Source organism: Odontesthes bonariensis, chromosome 13 (genome assembly GCF_027942865.1).
Source record: "Odontesthes bonariensis isolate fOdoBon6 chromosome 13, fOdoBon6.hap1, whole genome shotgun sequence".
Lineage (NCBI taxonomy): Eukaryota > Metazoa > Chordata > Actinopteri > Atheriniformes > Atherinopsidae > Odontesthes > Odontesthes bonariensis.
Window position 1 is genome coordinate 2,791,233 of NC_134518.1, and position 14,374 is coordinate 2,805,606.

Below are 14,374 nucleotides of genomic sequence, written 5' to 3' on the forward strand. Positions count from 1 at the left end.
TTCACAATGATTGGATACTGATGCCGTCTATCAAACTGCAATCTGCTCCTCCCTCCCCCTCCAGGCTAGCAATACTCAGAAGGGCTGAATATCTTAGGAAAAAGAGGTCCAACAGAACCAGGACTGAAACATTACCAGAATCAGTATTCAACCTGATGTCGTTTAACACTTTGACCAGAGCTGTTTCAGTGCTGTGATGATGTCGGAAGCCTGATTGAAAGTTATCAAGACTTCCACTTTCATTCAGAAAGTCGTTGAGCTGGTTAAATACAAAATACAACAAATACAATTTCCAGCTCAGATTCCAACTGCTGAGTCATACAAAATAGAGTGCCCCCAGAAGTCATCACCTCTTCACACAGAAATGTCACATGACAGTCTTCTTCAACTTTCAAGCTGCAATACGAGGAGAAATCCATTGTTGTCCGCTGTTGTTTTTTTGTTTTTTTTGGATATAACTTATCTTTCTAGCAAGACTGCAAATTTTACACCATTGCTGCAGATGAAGAATTTAGAATGTGTTTGCATAGTGAGTTCCTCAAGCTTAAAACAAGGTTAGAAATGAGTTGTTTCTCACCAGTAGAACAAAAAAATGATTATGTGAGTAATAATCATCAATTTAATACGTCTTGGTTCTTCTGTCTGTTGTAGGTCAGTTTCCAAAGGAGTGCAAAACCATGCTGGAGAATTTCAGTCTCTATCTGTTGGTCCTTTCAGCACATGCTCACTGGGACTATGGTGAGTACTCATACAGGACACTGCCAACTGCTCTGGGGTCTGTCAGAAAGCATGTTGAACACATTGACAGTGCAACCCTGAACTCTGAACAGATGAATCATGACATGGAGTTTTCAGTTTCACAACAAGTAGTTCAGTCAACTCTGAGATTGTTCACCCTGAGTTAAACAGGTGTGCCTGTAAAGAAGTTAGTTTAGTTTTGGATTTATTCATTCAGCTGTGAGAGGACGGGACAAAATGCAGCTGAAAATAGAGTTATGAGGGGCGGTCGGTGGCGTAGTGGGTTAAGCAGCCGCCCCATGTACAGAGGCTTAGTCCTCGATGCAGCGGGCCCCGGTTCGACTCCCGCACCGAGCGGCCCCTTGCTGTGTGTCTTCCCCATCTCTCTGCCCCCTGCTTCCTGTCTCTCTCACACTGTCCTATCATTAAAGGCATAAAAAGCCCAAAAAATACTTGAATACTTAACAAATGAATATATAGCCATATAACGTTAACTTCAACTACTGACTGCTTTGGTTTGGCCTGTACAAAACAGTGTGCTTTAACTTTCAGAGCAATCTGAGTTCTTGTTGGATATTCGGTTCCTTGTGTTTGTTTTTGTAAGTTATATAAAAGACACTTTAGTTTTTTATCCCCCTGTTTTCGGTGTCCTACATTTAGACCGAAGGTTCCCCATCCAGCTCTGCATGTGACACCTGCTAACATCTGTCTTTTGAGTGCAGTGGGAAAGGGTATTACTATCATTCAGTCCCGGATCAGACGACGCTGCAGCCGTATTACCCATCTGGGTGCACACTCTCTCACCGAGGATGCTGCACAGCTCACAGAAACAAATCCGCATAGAGGATCTGAAACTGAAAGGCAAACATTGATTGGCTTTACCATTGATAAGGCAGCTGATGGCTCACTCTTACTCCCTCTGTGCATGGCTGACATCCACGGTTCAGTCAGAAATGATAAACTATGTAAAAACTAGTCCTTTATCGAAACTGTCCAACACAGCCAGCAAAATACAGAGTGACATTACCCCTTTATGTTGTTATAGTGATAGGCTTGTCTTATGGGAGGTAGTGTTATATCAGACCAGTCCTGAACACACTGTAGCTGTCTGAGCACTGATGGTAAGGATGTTGGTATTGGCAATTGTAAATTTATTTAGCTAGTTTTAGCTTTAGAAAAAGAAAAACGCGGTTTAAACTGGCTGCTTCTGGTAAAAAAACATGGTTTTACACCATAAGCTATGCAGATACTTGACATCGTATTGTACTATTGCATCATGCTTTGTCTTGCTGTATTTTTCTTCTTGTATGTCTTTCTATAGTGGCCTGCAGGAGTTTAGGCTCAGCTCTGAGAGACAAGTGTCTTAGAAATGAAGACAACTGTTTTACGAAGCCATCATCAAAGCAAGAAAGAAGTGTAATCATGTCCCACACCATGGGAAATTTCCTGCTGCTGTCTCCACCTCTCCTGTCATCCCTGTGCTGCCATCACTCAAACAGCCAGGCCTCAGGTAAAGAAGAAGAATGTTCCTTTTTTCAGCCGATTTGTCAGCCTGGGCTAGTATGCTGCAGCATTACCGCTCCTTCATTTGCTGTGGCAAGGTTACAAATAAATTGTGAAGTCTTTGGTCATCAGTCCAACATGTCAGAACCGATCCTACTCAGCCAGCAGCAGTGGAGAGGAAATCTTCCTTTTCACAGGAAGAAACCACCAGCCTAACCAGAGCCTTTTTTTTTTTTTAAAGAATCCCTTTTTCTTTGAATTTCAATTCACCAATTTTTTTTTGCTTTGGTACATTACATAAAATCTGTAAGCGTATCTATTTAAATGACCAGTTAGAATGCAATAAAATAGGAAACATGGCAGAGGGGGTGAATACATTGACAAAGTTCTGCATTCTAGCACATTGCGCTTTCTTAAAACGTGAGCCACCCCAGTTTTTACATGGGCATGAAGGCTTACTCCCCCTCTTACTCTTTGTCTTCCTCTCTCCCCAGGTTCTTTTAGCCTCCTCCCGTCCAGGTCTGCACTGCAGAGACAGACGATTACGTTGGTGTTGGCTGCAGTGCAGCTGTCTTCTTTCTGGGTTATGACCAAGGCATACCAGTTCCTCTCATCATGGAGTATCAATAAATTCCTTCTCATCACACAGGGAGACTTCGAAGTACGTAGGTTTTACACATCAAGAGGTAGTACAAGTACAGTCTGGTCCTTACCAGGTCTTAAAATTAGGTAAATACAACTTCAGAAGAATAACAATGCATGACATACAATGTATATCATGTCTCTCCAAAGTTAGACCGTGCAACGCTCAGAGAAACTTTGAAAAACCCCAAGAGCTACATCTCAGACTCTGCAGACCTCAGTTAGCATGTTAAAGGTTAAAGGTCATGCCAGCACAGTTAGAAAAAGACTGAACAAGTATGGCTTGTTTGGAAGGGCTGCAGGAGAAAGCCTCTTCTCTCTATAAAGAACATGGCAGCACAGCTTAGGTTTGCAAAGCTGCATCTTCTTCTGGAACAACAGAGCAGACCAAAGTGGAGATGTTTGCTCATAATGCACAACAGCACGTTTGGAGGAAACCAAACACAGCATATCAGCACAAACACCTCATTACTAAATTAACTGAGCAACGCTGGTAAGAAGTGTGGGCCAAAATGCCTCCACAACCATGCAAGAGACTGATAACATCATACCATTACATCATCATGAACTTTGTCTTTAAAGAATATTGCAAACTCATCACACTTAGATGTAGAAATGAGTTCTAAAGGCAGTGGAACTGGATGGTTTGTTAATCTGTTTACTGAAGCAAACAGGACACGAGAGTTGTTACTGCAGTTTTTGATGATTTCAGAAAAATACTTTTTTTTTTTTTTAAACATATTTGAACAGACGTCAACAGTCAGTATATGGTGCCTATTCACAACATTTTCCCCACACATAGTCACGTTTAAATTTCTCTCACTGACTTTCTGAACAAAGCCTACATTGAATCGATCCTGCCAAATACAATCAATTTATCGATGAAATGATACTTGAGGCCTGGCCAATAACTTGCACCATCTGTGGGTGAACTTGCTGTTCTGGGACCTGTGAGATAAGTCTATTCTGCTGCAGTCTCTAATAAACACATATGCTCATTCTGTATTTACTACTTTGTGTAGGTTTTTTAATCAACAAATTTAATAAGCAACTACATAGATTCAGTGACACTTTTCAAGCACTTTATCTATTAAGTAGTTTAACCAACATAAATTTAATTCTGACTCAAAATCAGCCATCAACTCTCAGCAAACCATAGTCATTTTTGACCTTATAAGGAAAAATTCGCCTGTGAAATGTACTTCCCTTTTCAAGACATTTAAGTTCCTCTTTGAAAATATCATGTTGGACAGAGCAAATTATCAGTCTTTTCTTGCAGCAGCTCTTTTGCGTTAGGTATGTCATTTAGACATTTCCATGCCTAAAAAAAAATATCCCGTGGTGAAGTTAATTTGTGAACACTGCAGTAAAAGTCTAGACCAAACTGTCTGCTCAATCTTCTGAAAATTTCAAGCATTCATATGTGAAAATGGCTTTTGAGGCACATGTAAACTCCCCTGCTGCGTTGCTCCTCTTTCACTTACTGAACTCCATCTGTCAGGGCAGTGAATGGCAAGGGTATCAACCGACATGGGAGAATGAGGAGTTTCAAGTCTCAGCTGAAACTTCAATTAAACCTTCTCTGGGCACCTGAGATTTACATGAGATTTGGGACATTATCTTGTGTCTAAAAATGTCAAATTAAGTATTTGCCTTTTGGCCTGAAATCAAATCAGTGTTTTTTCAAGCTCAGTATAATTGTAATGTATTTTTCCTTTGTCTCTGTAGATGTTGATGGAGTCATCAGACACGATGATGCAGCAAACTAAGTCTGTGGTGATGCATATAGACGCTGACCATCATTCCACTCTCCACAGCCACAACCAGCAACTTCTGAGGCAGCAACTTGAAGCACTTGGTAGGGCTGTATCCAAGCTGCAGGTGACCTTTCACATTTATTCTACAGCCATATTAAAAAGTAGACAGCTTTTCATTTCTTTCTTGGAACATATTGAAAGCTTAGTTGTCGTTTTTGTTTTTTGTGAAAAAAAAAAAAAAAGCTTTACAGATAATTAGAGACAGAGATTGTGGACAATCCAAAGTAAATGCAACAATCAATTGAAGATGTGAGATTTTTCCCACAGTAGCATTCGTATCATAGTTGGGAGGCAAATACTTTTGTCTAACACTTGGTGCTCTTGGATTTATAGTTCTGAGTAGCCTTTTTCATGACAAAACTACAACACTGTTATCAAATTGCTACCCAAAATACCTGTGATGCTACTACTGATGCTTATGCATAAGCTAGTGTGACATAACCACCATGTTCACATTTCCCCGGTAATCCTGACCTTTATTATATTACTTCCCATCCTTCCAGCTCTTTTACTTTCTGTTCATCTCCAAACATTACCCAATGAAGTAAAAAACTGCAAAAATATGCAGCACCACTCCAAAGTTGGGCAAACCCACTCTCTATGCTTTCACTTTCACTAATGTAATGAATTCAGCTGAACTAACGAAGAGCCAAAGTGCTGTCATTTTACCTTGTTTAAAAAAAACAAGAAAAATGCAATGCGTCATCGTGATCCAACTGCATACACCTATAAATTGGGGCTTTCCAAAAACTGGTTGCCCATTCCCTCCATCCTTCCTGTATGACTATTAATAAAGTACCACTAAATTCAATGACATGCTAACCAAATAATTCCGATCTGAAACTGATATCCCTGCTGCATATCACTGTCCATCAGACCTTCTCCTCTTTGGTGCTGACGACCTTCTCTACTGACTGCAAGCGGATGTCAGGGGAGATCTTTGAGCGTACCATGCCCTCTGCGGTACACTGGAGACCCAGCTACAGGACAGGTACTGCTATCTGGCTTAAAAATGGACATCTCAACAGACATCGATGGTATATGAAAGATCATTTTTGGATGACAACTGACAGAACTGGTAGAGCTCAATATAAATGGTTGGTTCCCCAAAATAAATAGGATTATCTGAATGAAACTTGAAGAGGCCTTTCTATAATTTTCCACAACCAATTTTGACGTTTGTTTGGGGTCATTACACAGTTTAAAAGCAATTCTGGCCACATTCCAACCACCATTCTGATGGTTTGAAGTTCTGCTGAAGAACTTCCAGAATATGCCAGTCATTTTGTGTAATCCACCAATTACACTGGCATCAAAACTATCCCCAACCTTAAAGCTGCAGTCGGCAGGTTTTCAAAATTCCGAGTCTAAAGTCGGAAAATTCGAACTGATACAACTTTCAGGTCCCTCCCCCAACCTCTAACAAGCTCCGAATCGCCCCCCAAACCCCTCCCCCTCTGTGGACGAGGTTGTGCACGTGAGTTCACACCAGTGTGAGCGTACACAAGCTGGGGCAGACTCACGCTCAGCAGCGTGTGCACAAGCTGTGATTGACAGGTAGGATTCCTCCACCCTAACGTGATTGGTTAAAAACAGCCGGGAGCGCTCGGTTTTTGCAAGCATGATTACAGGCTTCAGAGGGAGCTACAGAATTCGTTATTTTTCCTAAACAGCCTATTTAATATTCTACTTCCAGAATCCCATGACAGTTCAAGCTAATATGACTAAAAAAAAGTTGCCGACCGCAGCTTTAATGCTACAAACACATCAAACAACAGTTGGTGCCGTGCTAAATGGTAAAAGATCCACACTTTCTATAGTGCCTGTTAACCTTGTCTTAGCTCTAGAATGTGCTTTACAATGTGTTTCTTATTTGCACATTCACAAAAACACTAGTAAAGAGCTTCTTAGTCTCTGTACATCATCCACTGTCTTCCGCTTATGTGAAGTGGGCTCGCAGAGGCAACAGGTTCAGGTGTGAAACCCAGACATCCCTCTCCCCAGCGACACTCTCCAGCTTCTCCTGGGTTATCCCGAGGTGTATCCCAGGCCAGATGGGATGTATAATCCTTCCAGCGTGTTCTGGGTTTGCCCTGGGGCTTCCTCGCAGTTGGGCGGGCACGGAAAACCTCCAAAGGGAGGCGACCAGGAGGCATCCTAACCCGAACCACCTCAGCTGACTCCTTCCAATAAAAGGAGCTGCGACTCTACTCTGAGCTCCTTCCGAATGGCCGAGCTCCTCCCCCTATCTCTAAGGCTGAGCCCAGCGACCCTCTGAAGAAAAACGATTTCAGCCGCTTGTATCCGTGATCTCGTTCTTTGAGTCATTGCCCAGATCCCGTGAGTGTAGGAACAAAGCTGGACCAGTAAATTGAAAGCTTCCCCCTCCGGCTCAGCTCCCTCTTACCCACAACGGACTGGAGCAGCGCCCCCATTAAAGCTGACGAAGGCCCAATTTTCTGTCCATCTCACGCTCCAACCTGCCATCACTGAGAACAAGATACCCAGATACTTAAACTCCACTCTATGAGGCAGGGACTTGTCCCCGACCCAGAGAGAGCATTCCACCTTTTTCCGGTTGAAAACAATGGCCTTTGCTTTGGAAGAGCTGACTTTCATCCCGGCCATTTCACATTCAGCTGCAAACTGATCCAGTGCGCGCAGAAGGTCTCGGCTCGAAGAAGCCAAAAGGACCACATCATCTGCAAAAGGCAAAGATGTGACCCTGAGGTTCCCAAACCAGACGCCCTCCTCTCCACAACTGTCCTGTCCATGAGAATCACAATAAGGATGGGTGACAAGGGCCAACCCTGGCGGAGTCCGACACCCACTATAAAGGAGGTTAGCTTGGTGCCAAGAATGCGAATAGGCTGAGTAGTGTGATGGGAACCACCACCCCGGTCTGCCACTCCAGTGGTGTTGTCCCAGACTTCCATGTGACATTGAGGAGGCGTGTCAGCCAAGACAGCCCCACCATGTCCAGAGCCTTTAGCATCTCAGGGTGGATCTCATCCACCCCTGGCGCTTTACTACCGGGAAGCTTTTTAACAACCTCAGTGACTTCTGCCAAGGTGATGGCAGATGTCCTCAAACATACTAACCGGATTGAGGAGATCCTCAAAGTGCTCCTTCCACTGCCTGACAATATCCTCAGTTTGGATCAGCAGTTCTTCACCCAACAAACTGGACTGGAACTGCAACACTGAGGTTGTCTACAAGAAGGAATAGAACAGACTCTACTTTTTAAGCTTAGCTCCTTCGAGGTCTGCACCAAAATGTTTCATATCCACTAGAAGTCTGTGGTGGAGAGTGCAATCTGCTTTGCAGCCATCTGTTGGGGCAGCAGCATCAGAGCAGAGACTCATAGAAACTGAGCAAACTGATAAAGAGGGCTGGCTCTGTGCTGGGGACTGCACTGGTGCCCCTGTGTCTGATTGTAAAACCAAAAATGCATTTAGAACATTTTGTTTAGCCAGTCACTGCCACAGGTGAGTTGAAAGAACACTAAGTAGTCACTGCGTCCAAGCACCAAGCACCAAGAAAAAACAGCTAAATAAAAGCAGAAAAACGGCTGATCCCGACACATTTATGTTCTCCAACTTGTGTAACATTCTTGTTATTTATTTGTATTTATAATAACACTGAGCACTCTCCACATAACAATGTGTGGAAACAACAGAGTGTGATCAGTGAGGCTTCTGAAAGCTGATGATCATTGTTTATAAGAAATATACTGCAGCACTATCATTTCCTTTTGTGATAGATTTTTTCATTTCATTTAACAGCAGAAAGCAGCAGTGCTCAACAACCTTGTGCCCAAACCTTAAAACCTGAATATTTTACTATGAATTAGTAACTGTACATGTCTCTGTTGCTCTGCAGGTTTCTCCAGCTGTCCCAGCATGTATGCATCTCAGGCAGCTCAGAGTGTGATTGGTCAGGTTTTAGAAGGCGTGGCGCCTTTGTCTGATGATGCCAGAGTCCAAGCACTGAGTATTACAATGACAGCTTTCATGGAGGCATGGATGGAACACATCTTGAAACAAAAGATAAAATTCAGGTAGGTTTTTGTCCAGTTTTTATCACAGCAGAAATAGCTTTCATCCTAAACATGCTTGCTACTGACTTTTACTGTTTGAAAGTTACTCGTTTTTCTTCCTGCCAGAAATGATAATGTAGGATATAATATATTTGTGTATGCACACATTTATATACATCATTTAGTAGTTAACCAAGTACTGAGATTGTCTGAGCATCTATCAGTTCTGCAATGAGGTATCAAAAAGCTTCTGCATTGGGTAACCATACCTTCATGAATGTGCTTGTCATGGATTTCACAAATGGGAACTGTGTATTAACAAGGTTTCACAGATAAAATAGCAAATAAATGATCTAAGTCACTTTCCATTCTTGCTTGTCAAACAGTTAAAACATATGGGCGGAATCATAAGTAATATAATTTATTTTAAAGCGATGAAGTTGGTTTTTGCTAATTCCTCACTGTTTTAAGGATTGCAGCCTTAAAATGCTTTTTATTTCTCTTGGAGATAAGTTATCTGTATGAGCTTCAATCCTCTGACAAATTGGTTGCATAATAGCAATATTACATATTGTTACATATTTTATGTAGTGGATTTTAAACACATCTATTAGAACTGAGAAACACGAGTTCAGAGAGGTGTGGAATTTTGAAATGGAAAATGTGCAGGGATATGCGTGTGTTGGGTGGATAACCATAATCAGGGCATATGTATGTTGTGTATGTAATGCAAAAGTGGTTTTCCTGTCCAGTGAGGGCACTCCGTAAAACCTCTGAGCAGTGTTGTTTTCTCATTTGTCCTCAGTGTGCAGGGAGCCCTGCAGCTGAAGCAGGACTTTGATTCTATCAGAGAGATGATCCAGTCAGACCAATATGGTCTGTCGGCTGAACTTCATCAACGACTCCTCAGCCTCGGGTATCAGTCTGTCTTCCTATCTACCTTCATAATGGCTCTCCTTACTAAACATCCTTGCAATATAAATCACTTTGTTGACAACAGGCCTCTGTAGCAATTCCATAGGTGCTACTCGACGTCTTAACGTGACCTGACAACCTTAAAGTGAAATTGGACAAACCAACATGTGGTTTGAACACTGAAGATTCCAAACTATCCAACATTTTAGTGAAAGTGTCAAAGCTGTATGGGGTGCAACAACTCACTGATTTAGTAGCATTAGTGAGAATTGGCTATTTAAGCTTACATTGTAAGCTAAGATGGACCTCAAACAGTTGCTGAAGTGTAACACATTAAACAGAGAATGCAGTACTTGCATACAAGATGAGTTGCCATTGTTACATTTGTTTCAACTGACTGATGACCAGCTTAAAATTTCTAAATGGGCTGGCATGCTTGCTCCTAATAAGTCAGTTCCATGATGGAGAGAACCAGCAGCTGTTGAGATCATGTTCCTCAAACTTTCAGTGAGGAAATCTTTTTTCTTTTTCTTTTTATCTCTGCAGGGTTTTTCAGCAGGTGGACTCAGCAGTTATGTGTCTGCTACAGCAGCCACAGGCTAAGCCATACCTGCAGTGCACAGCCTGGGAGCCTTTCACACGCTGCTGTGAGTAGCACCACAATAAGTGGCAACAATAAGTTGCTCTGTGTACATCTGCCACAGAATTCTGGTCATTGACCTTGGTCTAAGTAAAACAATATTCTGTTTATGACCTTTATATGAGTTGTAGATTGGATATCCTATTGATATTCTCATTCACAGTATACATAGCATATTATTAATCATTCATGTGCACAATGCGGGACCCTATAGAGTTGCGCCTATCCAAAGTCTTAACTGTATCCAAATTGCTCTGGTGACACCAGAACCGAAAACATACACTATATTGCCAGAAGTATTGGCTCATCTGCCTTTACACACATATGAACTTAAGTGACCTCCCATTCTTAATGTTTAATATGACGTCGGCCCACCCTTTGCAGCTATAACAGCTTCAACTTTTCTGGGTAATCTTTCCACAAGGTTTAGGAGTGTTTATGGGAGTTTCTGACCATTCTTCCAGAAGCACATTAGTGAGGTCAGACACTGATGTTGGACAGAAGGCCTGGCTCACAGTCTCCGCTCTAATTCATCCCAAAGACGTTCTATCAGGTGGATGTCAGGACTCTGTGCAGGCCAGTCAGGTTCTTCCACACCAAACTGGCTCATCCATGTCTTTATGGACCTTGCTTTGTGCACTGGTGCGTTCAGAGTTCCTTTCACTGGAACTAAGGCCTATTTCAGACCAGGGCGGCAAAGCGTGGCGGAACGGAAGCGATTTTCACCGGCGGAGGTGAAAATACATGGAAACAGATCTGTCCTTGCACACCGACGCGGCGGTAGTCGGGCGGTAGCGGCGCGGAGACGCCTCCGTCCCGCACTGCTTTTGGAAAATAGAACTCGAGCGGAATTTGGACGGCAGCGGCCGGCGGCGGCCGGCGGTGTCCCGTTGAAATGAATGGGGAATGCAGACAGGGCTGGAGCAGAACTACCGCGGCCGCGGACTGTCCGGTGTGAAAAGCCAAGTTGAACACACCGCCTGATAACCGGCGTAAGACTGCCGTCGTTTCGCTGCCGCCACGCCACGCTCTGGTCTGAAATCGGCCTAAGGGGCCAAGCCCAGCTCCTGAGAAACAGCCCCACACCATAATCCCCCCTCCACCAAACTTTACACTTGGCACAATGCAGTCACACATGTACCGTTTCCCTGGCAACCGCCAAACCCAGACTCCTCCATCAGGTTGCCAGATGGAGAAGCGTGATTGGTCCCTCCAGAGAATGCGTCTCCACTGCTCTAGAGTCCAGTGGCGGTGTGCTTTACACCGCTGCATCCGACGCTTTGCATTGCACTTGGTGATGTATGGCTTGGATGCAGTTGCCATGGAAACCCATTCCATGAAGCTCTCTGTTCTTGAGCTAATCTGAAGGCCACATGAAGTTTGGAGGTCTGTAGCGACTGACTCTGCAGAAAGTTGGCGACCTCTGCACGTTTCCATCCTTGGCCATGTTCTGTAACAGTGTTTGCACAGTGGTGCTAATGGCTTCACCGTGCTCATTTGTTTTAAAGCAGAAGTAATTCCATATCGCACTTTGCGCACCTGGTTTATCTACGAGTTGTTTCGTGGTGAAGGTTGCAGCAGCTGCCATTCTCTCCCTGCTCCTGTCTTTCTCTCTCTTTCTCTCCTTTATCTTTCTCTGTCGCCAGACTCCTGCTCCGTTTGCTGCTCGTTCACCTGTTTGTACGCGGCGACGTAAAAAAAAAAAAAAAATGGACCGGTCTCATCCAAGCTTAGTATACTACCGTTTGAAATGCCTCAGTACCCCAGTACCAGTTTAGTACCGGTATACCAAACAAGCCTAAACAGTAAGAGCCTGGCCTGCATTGCTCACAGCAAGTCTGACTCATTTCAGGAGCACATTCGACTCCACCAGGGCTGCTGTTTGTCACAAACTCTCATCATCATCTTTTGGATGGATGGATGAGTGGGTGGGTGGGTGGGTGGATGGATGGATGGATGAGTGGATGGATGGATGGATGGATGGATGAGTGGGTGGGTGGATGGATGGATGGGTGGATGGATGGATGGATGAGTGGATGGATGGATGGATGAGTGGGTGGGTGGATGGATGAATGGATGGATGGGTGGATGGATGGATGGATGGATGGATGAGTGGATGGATGAGTGGGTGGGTGGATGGATGGATGGATGGATGAGTGGGTGGGTGGATGAGTGGATGGATGGATGAGTGGATGGATGGATGGATGGATGGATGGATGGATGGATGAGTGGGTGGGTGGGTGGATGGATGGATGGATGAGTGGATGAGTGGGTGGGTGGATGAGTGGGTGGATGAGTGGATGGATGGATGGATGGATGAGTGGGTGGGTGGATGAGTGAATGGATGAGTGGATTCAATTCAATTCAATTCAAATTCAAAAATACTTTATTTATCCCAGAGGGAAATTAAATGTTGATGTAGCTCAATTAAATCAAGGAGTTATTATAGATGCTGATGGCTGTGGGCAGGAAAGATTTCCTGTAGCGGTCCGTTTTGCATCCAAACTGAAGAAGCCTTTGACTGAAGAGACTCTGTTTTCCGATAACAGTCTCATGGAGAGGATGTTCAGGGTTGTCCATAATTCTCTTGATTTTATGCAAAATCCTTTTGTGCATTATTGTCTCCAGAGGTTCCACAGTCGTCCCCAGAACAGAACCAGCCTTCCTTATCAGGTTGTTGAGTCTTTTTAGGTCCCTGGTTCTGATGCTGCTGCCCCAACAGATGACGCAAGAGGAAATGACGCTCTCAACAACAGACTTGTAGAAGATCTGCAACATCTTGTTGCAAACCTTGAAGGACCTTAGCTTCCTCAAGAAGTACAGTCTGCTCTGTCCTTTCTTGTAGATTGCTTCACTGTTGTGTCTCCAGTCCAGTCTGTTGTCCACATGAACACCAAGGTATTTATATTCCTCAACCACCTCCACTTCTTCTCCCATGATGGAAACAGGGTTTGATCTGACCCTGTTTCTCCTGAAATCTACAATCATCTCCTTTGTTTTGTTAACATTCAAGATGAGATGATTGTTCCCACACCATGCCACAAAGCGGTCCACCAGCTCTCTGTACTCAGCTTCTTGTCCATCTCTGATACACCCGACAACTGCAGAGTCATCTGAATATTTCTGTAGATGACAGAAGTCTGACTTGTACTGGAAGTCTGAAGTGTACAGAGTGAAAAGGAATGGTGAGAGTACAGTCCCCTGTGGTGCTCCTGTGCTGCTGATCACCTGGTTAGACACACAATTCTTCAGTCGGACAAACTGTGGTCTGTTTGTCAGGTAGTCATTAATCCAGGTGATTGTTGAGGCCTCCACCTGAGTCTTCTGGAGTTTCAGACGAAGCAGATCAGGCTGGATTGTGTTAAATGCACTGGAGAAATCAAAGAACATGATCCTCACAGTGCTGCCTGCTTTGTCCAGATGACAGTGGGTTTGTTGAAGCAGTTGATGATACCAGACAGGATGTCTTCCACAACAGTGGTACCTTCTCTTGGGTCAAGCTAAGGTTGAAAAGGTGTTGCAGAATCCCACAGAGCTGCTCTGCACAGGCCTTCAGGACTCGGGGGCTGACACCATCTGGACCTCCAGCCTTGTTCCGGTTCAGTCTCTCCAACTGCCTCTTCACCTGACTTCTAGAAACAGAAAAGTGGGAGGGGGAGGCAAAGGGGACAGCAGCATCTCCTGATTGGGTTGAAGACAAACTAGTGGAAGCAGAAGAATCCATGACTGAGGTGGAGGTGGAGATGTTACAGGAAAGCTGTGGGTCAGAGGAGGGTGGGATGTCTCTTTGGCTGGGAACAGGATGGGAGGATGGTGAGCTTGTTCCTGAACTGAACCTGTTGAAGAATGTGTTCAGCTCATTTGCTCTGTCCAGACTTCCATCCATCCGATCCTCCCTCTGTTTGAGGCCTGTGATCTTCTTCATTCCTGACCACACATCTCTGATATTGTTCCTCTGCAGTTTACTCTCAAGCTTCTTTCTATACACCTCCTTGCTCTCTCTGATCTTGACTTTGAGCTGCTTCTGTATACTCCTCAGTAACTCCCTGTCTCGCTCCCTAAAGACTCTTTTTTTCTTGT

The 14,374-nt window shown here is 44.0% G+C and overlaps 1 protein-coding gene across 1 annotated transcript in view; it reads left to right on the forward strand.

The window, feature by feature from the left end:
• Positions 1-14,374, forward strand: part of ccdc142 (coiled-coil domain containing 142) — a 43,116-nt gene that overhangs the window by 20,096 nt on the left and 8,646 nt on the right. Inside the window, exons 9-16 of the mRNA XM_075480809.1 lie at positions 652-738; positions 2,060-2,248; positions 2,736-2,902; positions 4,612-4,764; positions 5,577-5,691; positions 8,583-8,760; positions 9,545-9,655; positions 10,201-10,301. Of these exons, the coding sequence (XP_075336924.1) occupies positions 652-738; positions 2,060-2,248; positions 2,736-2,902; positions 4,612-4,764; positions 5,577-5,691; positions 8,583-8,760; positions 9,545-9,655; positions 10,201-10,301 (1,101 nt within the window). The remainder of the gene's footprint in view (positions 1-651; positions 739-2,059; positions 2,249-2,735; positions 2,903-4,611; positions 4,765-5,576; positions 5,692-8,582; positions 8,761-9,544; positions 9,656-10,200; positions 10,302-14,374) is intronic.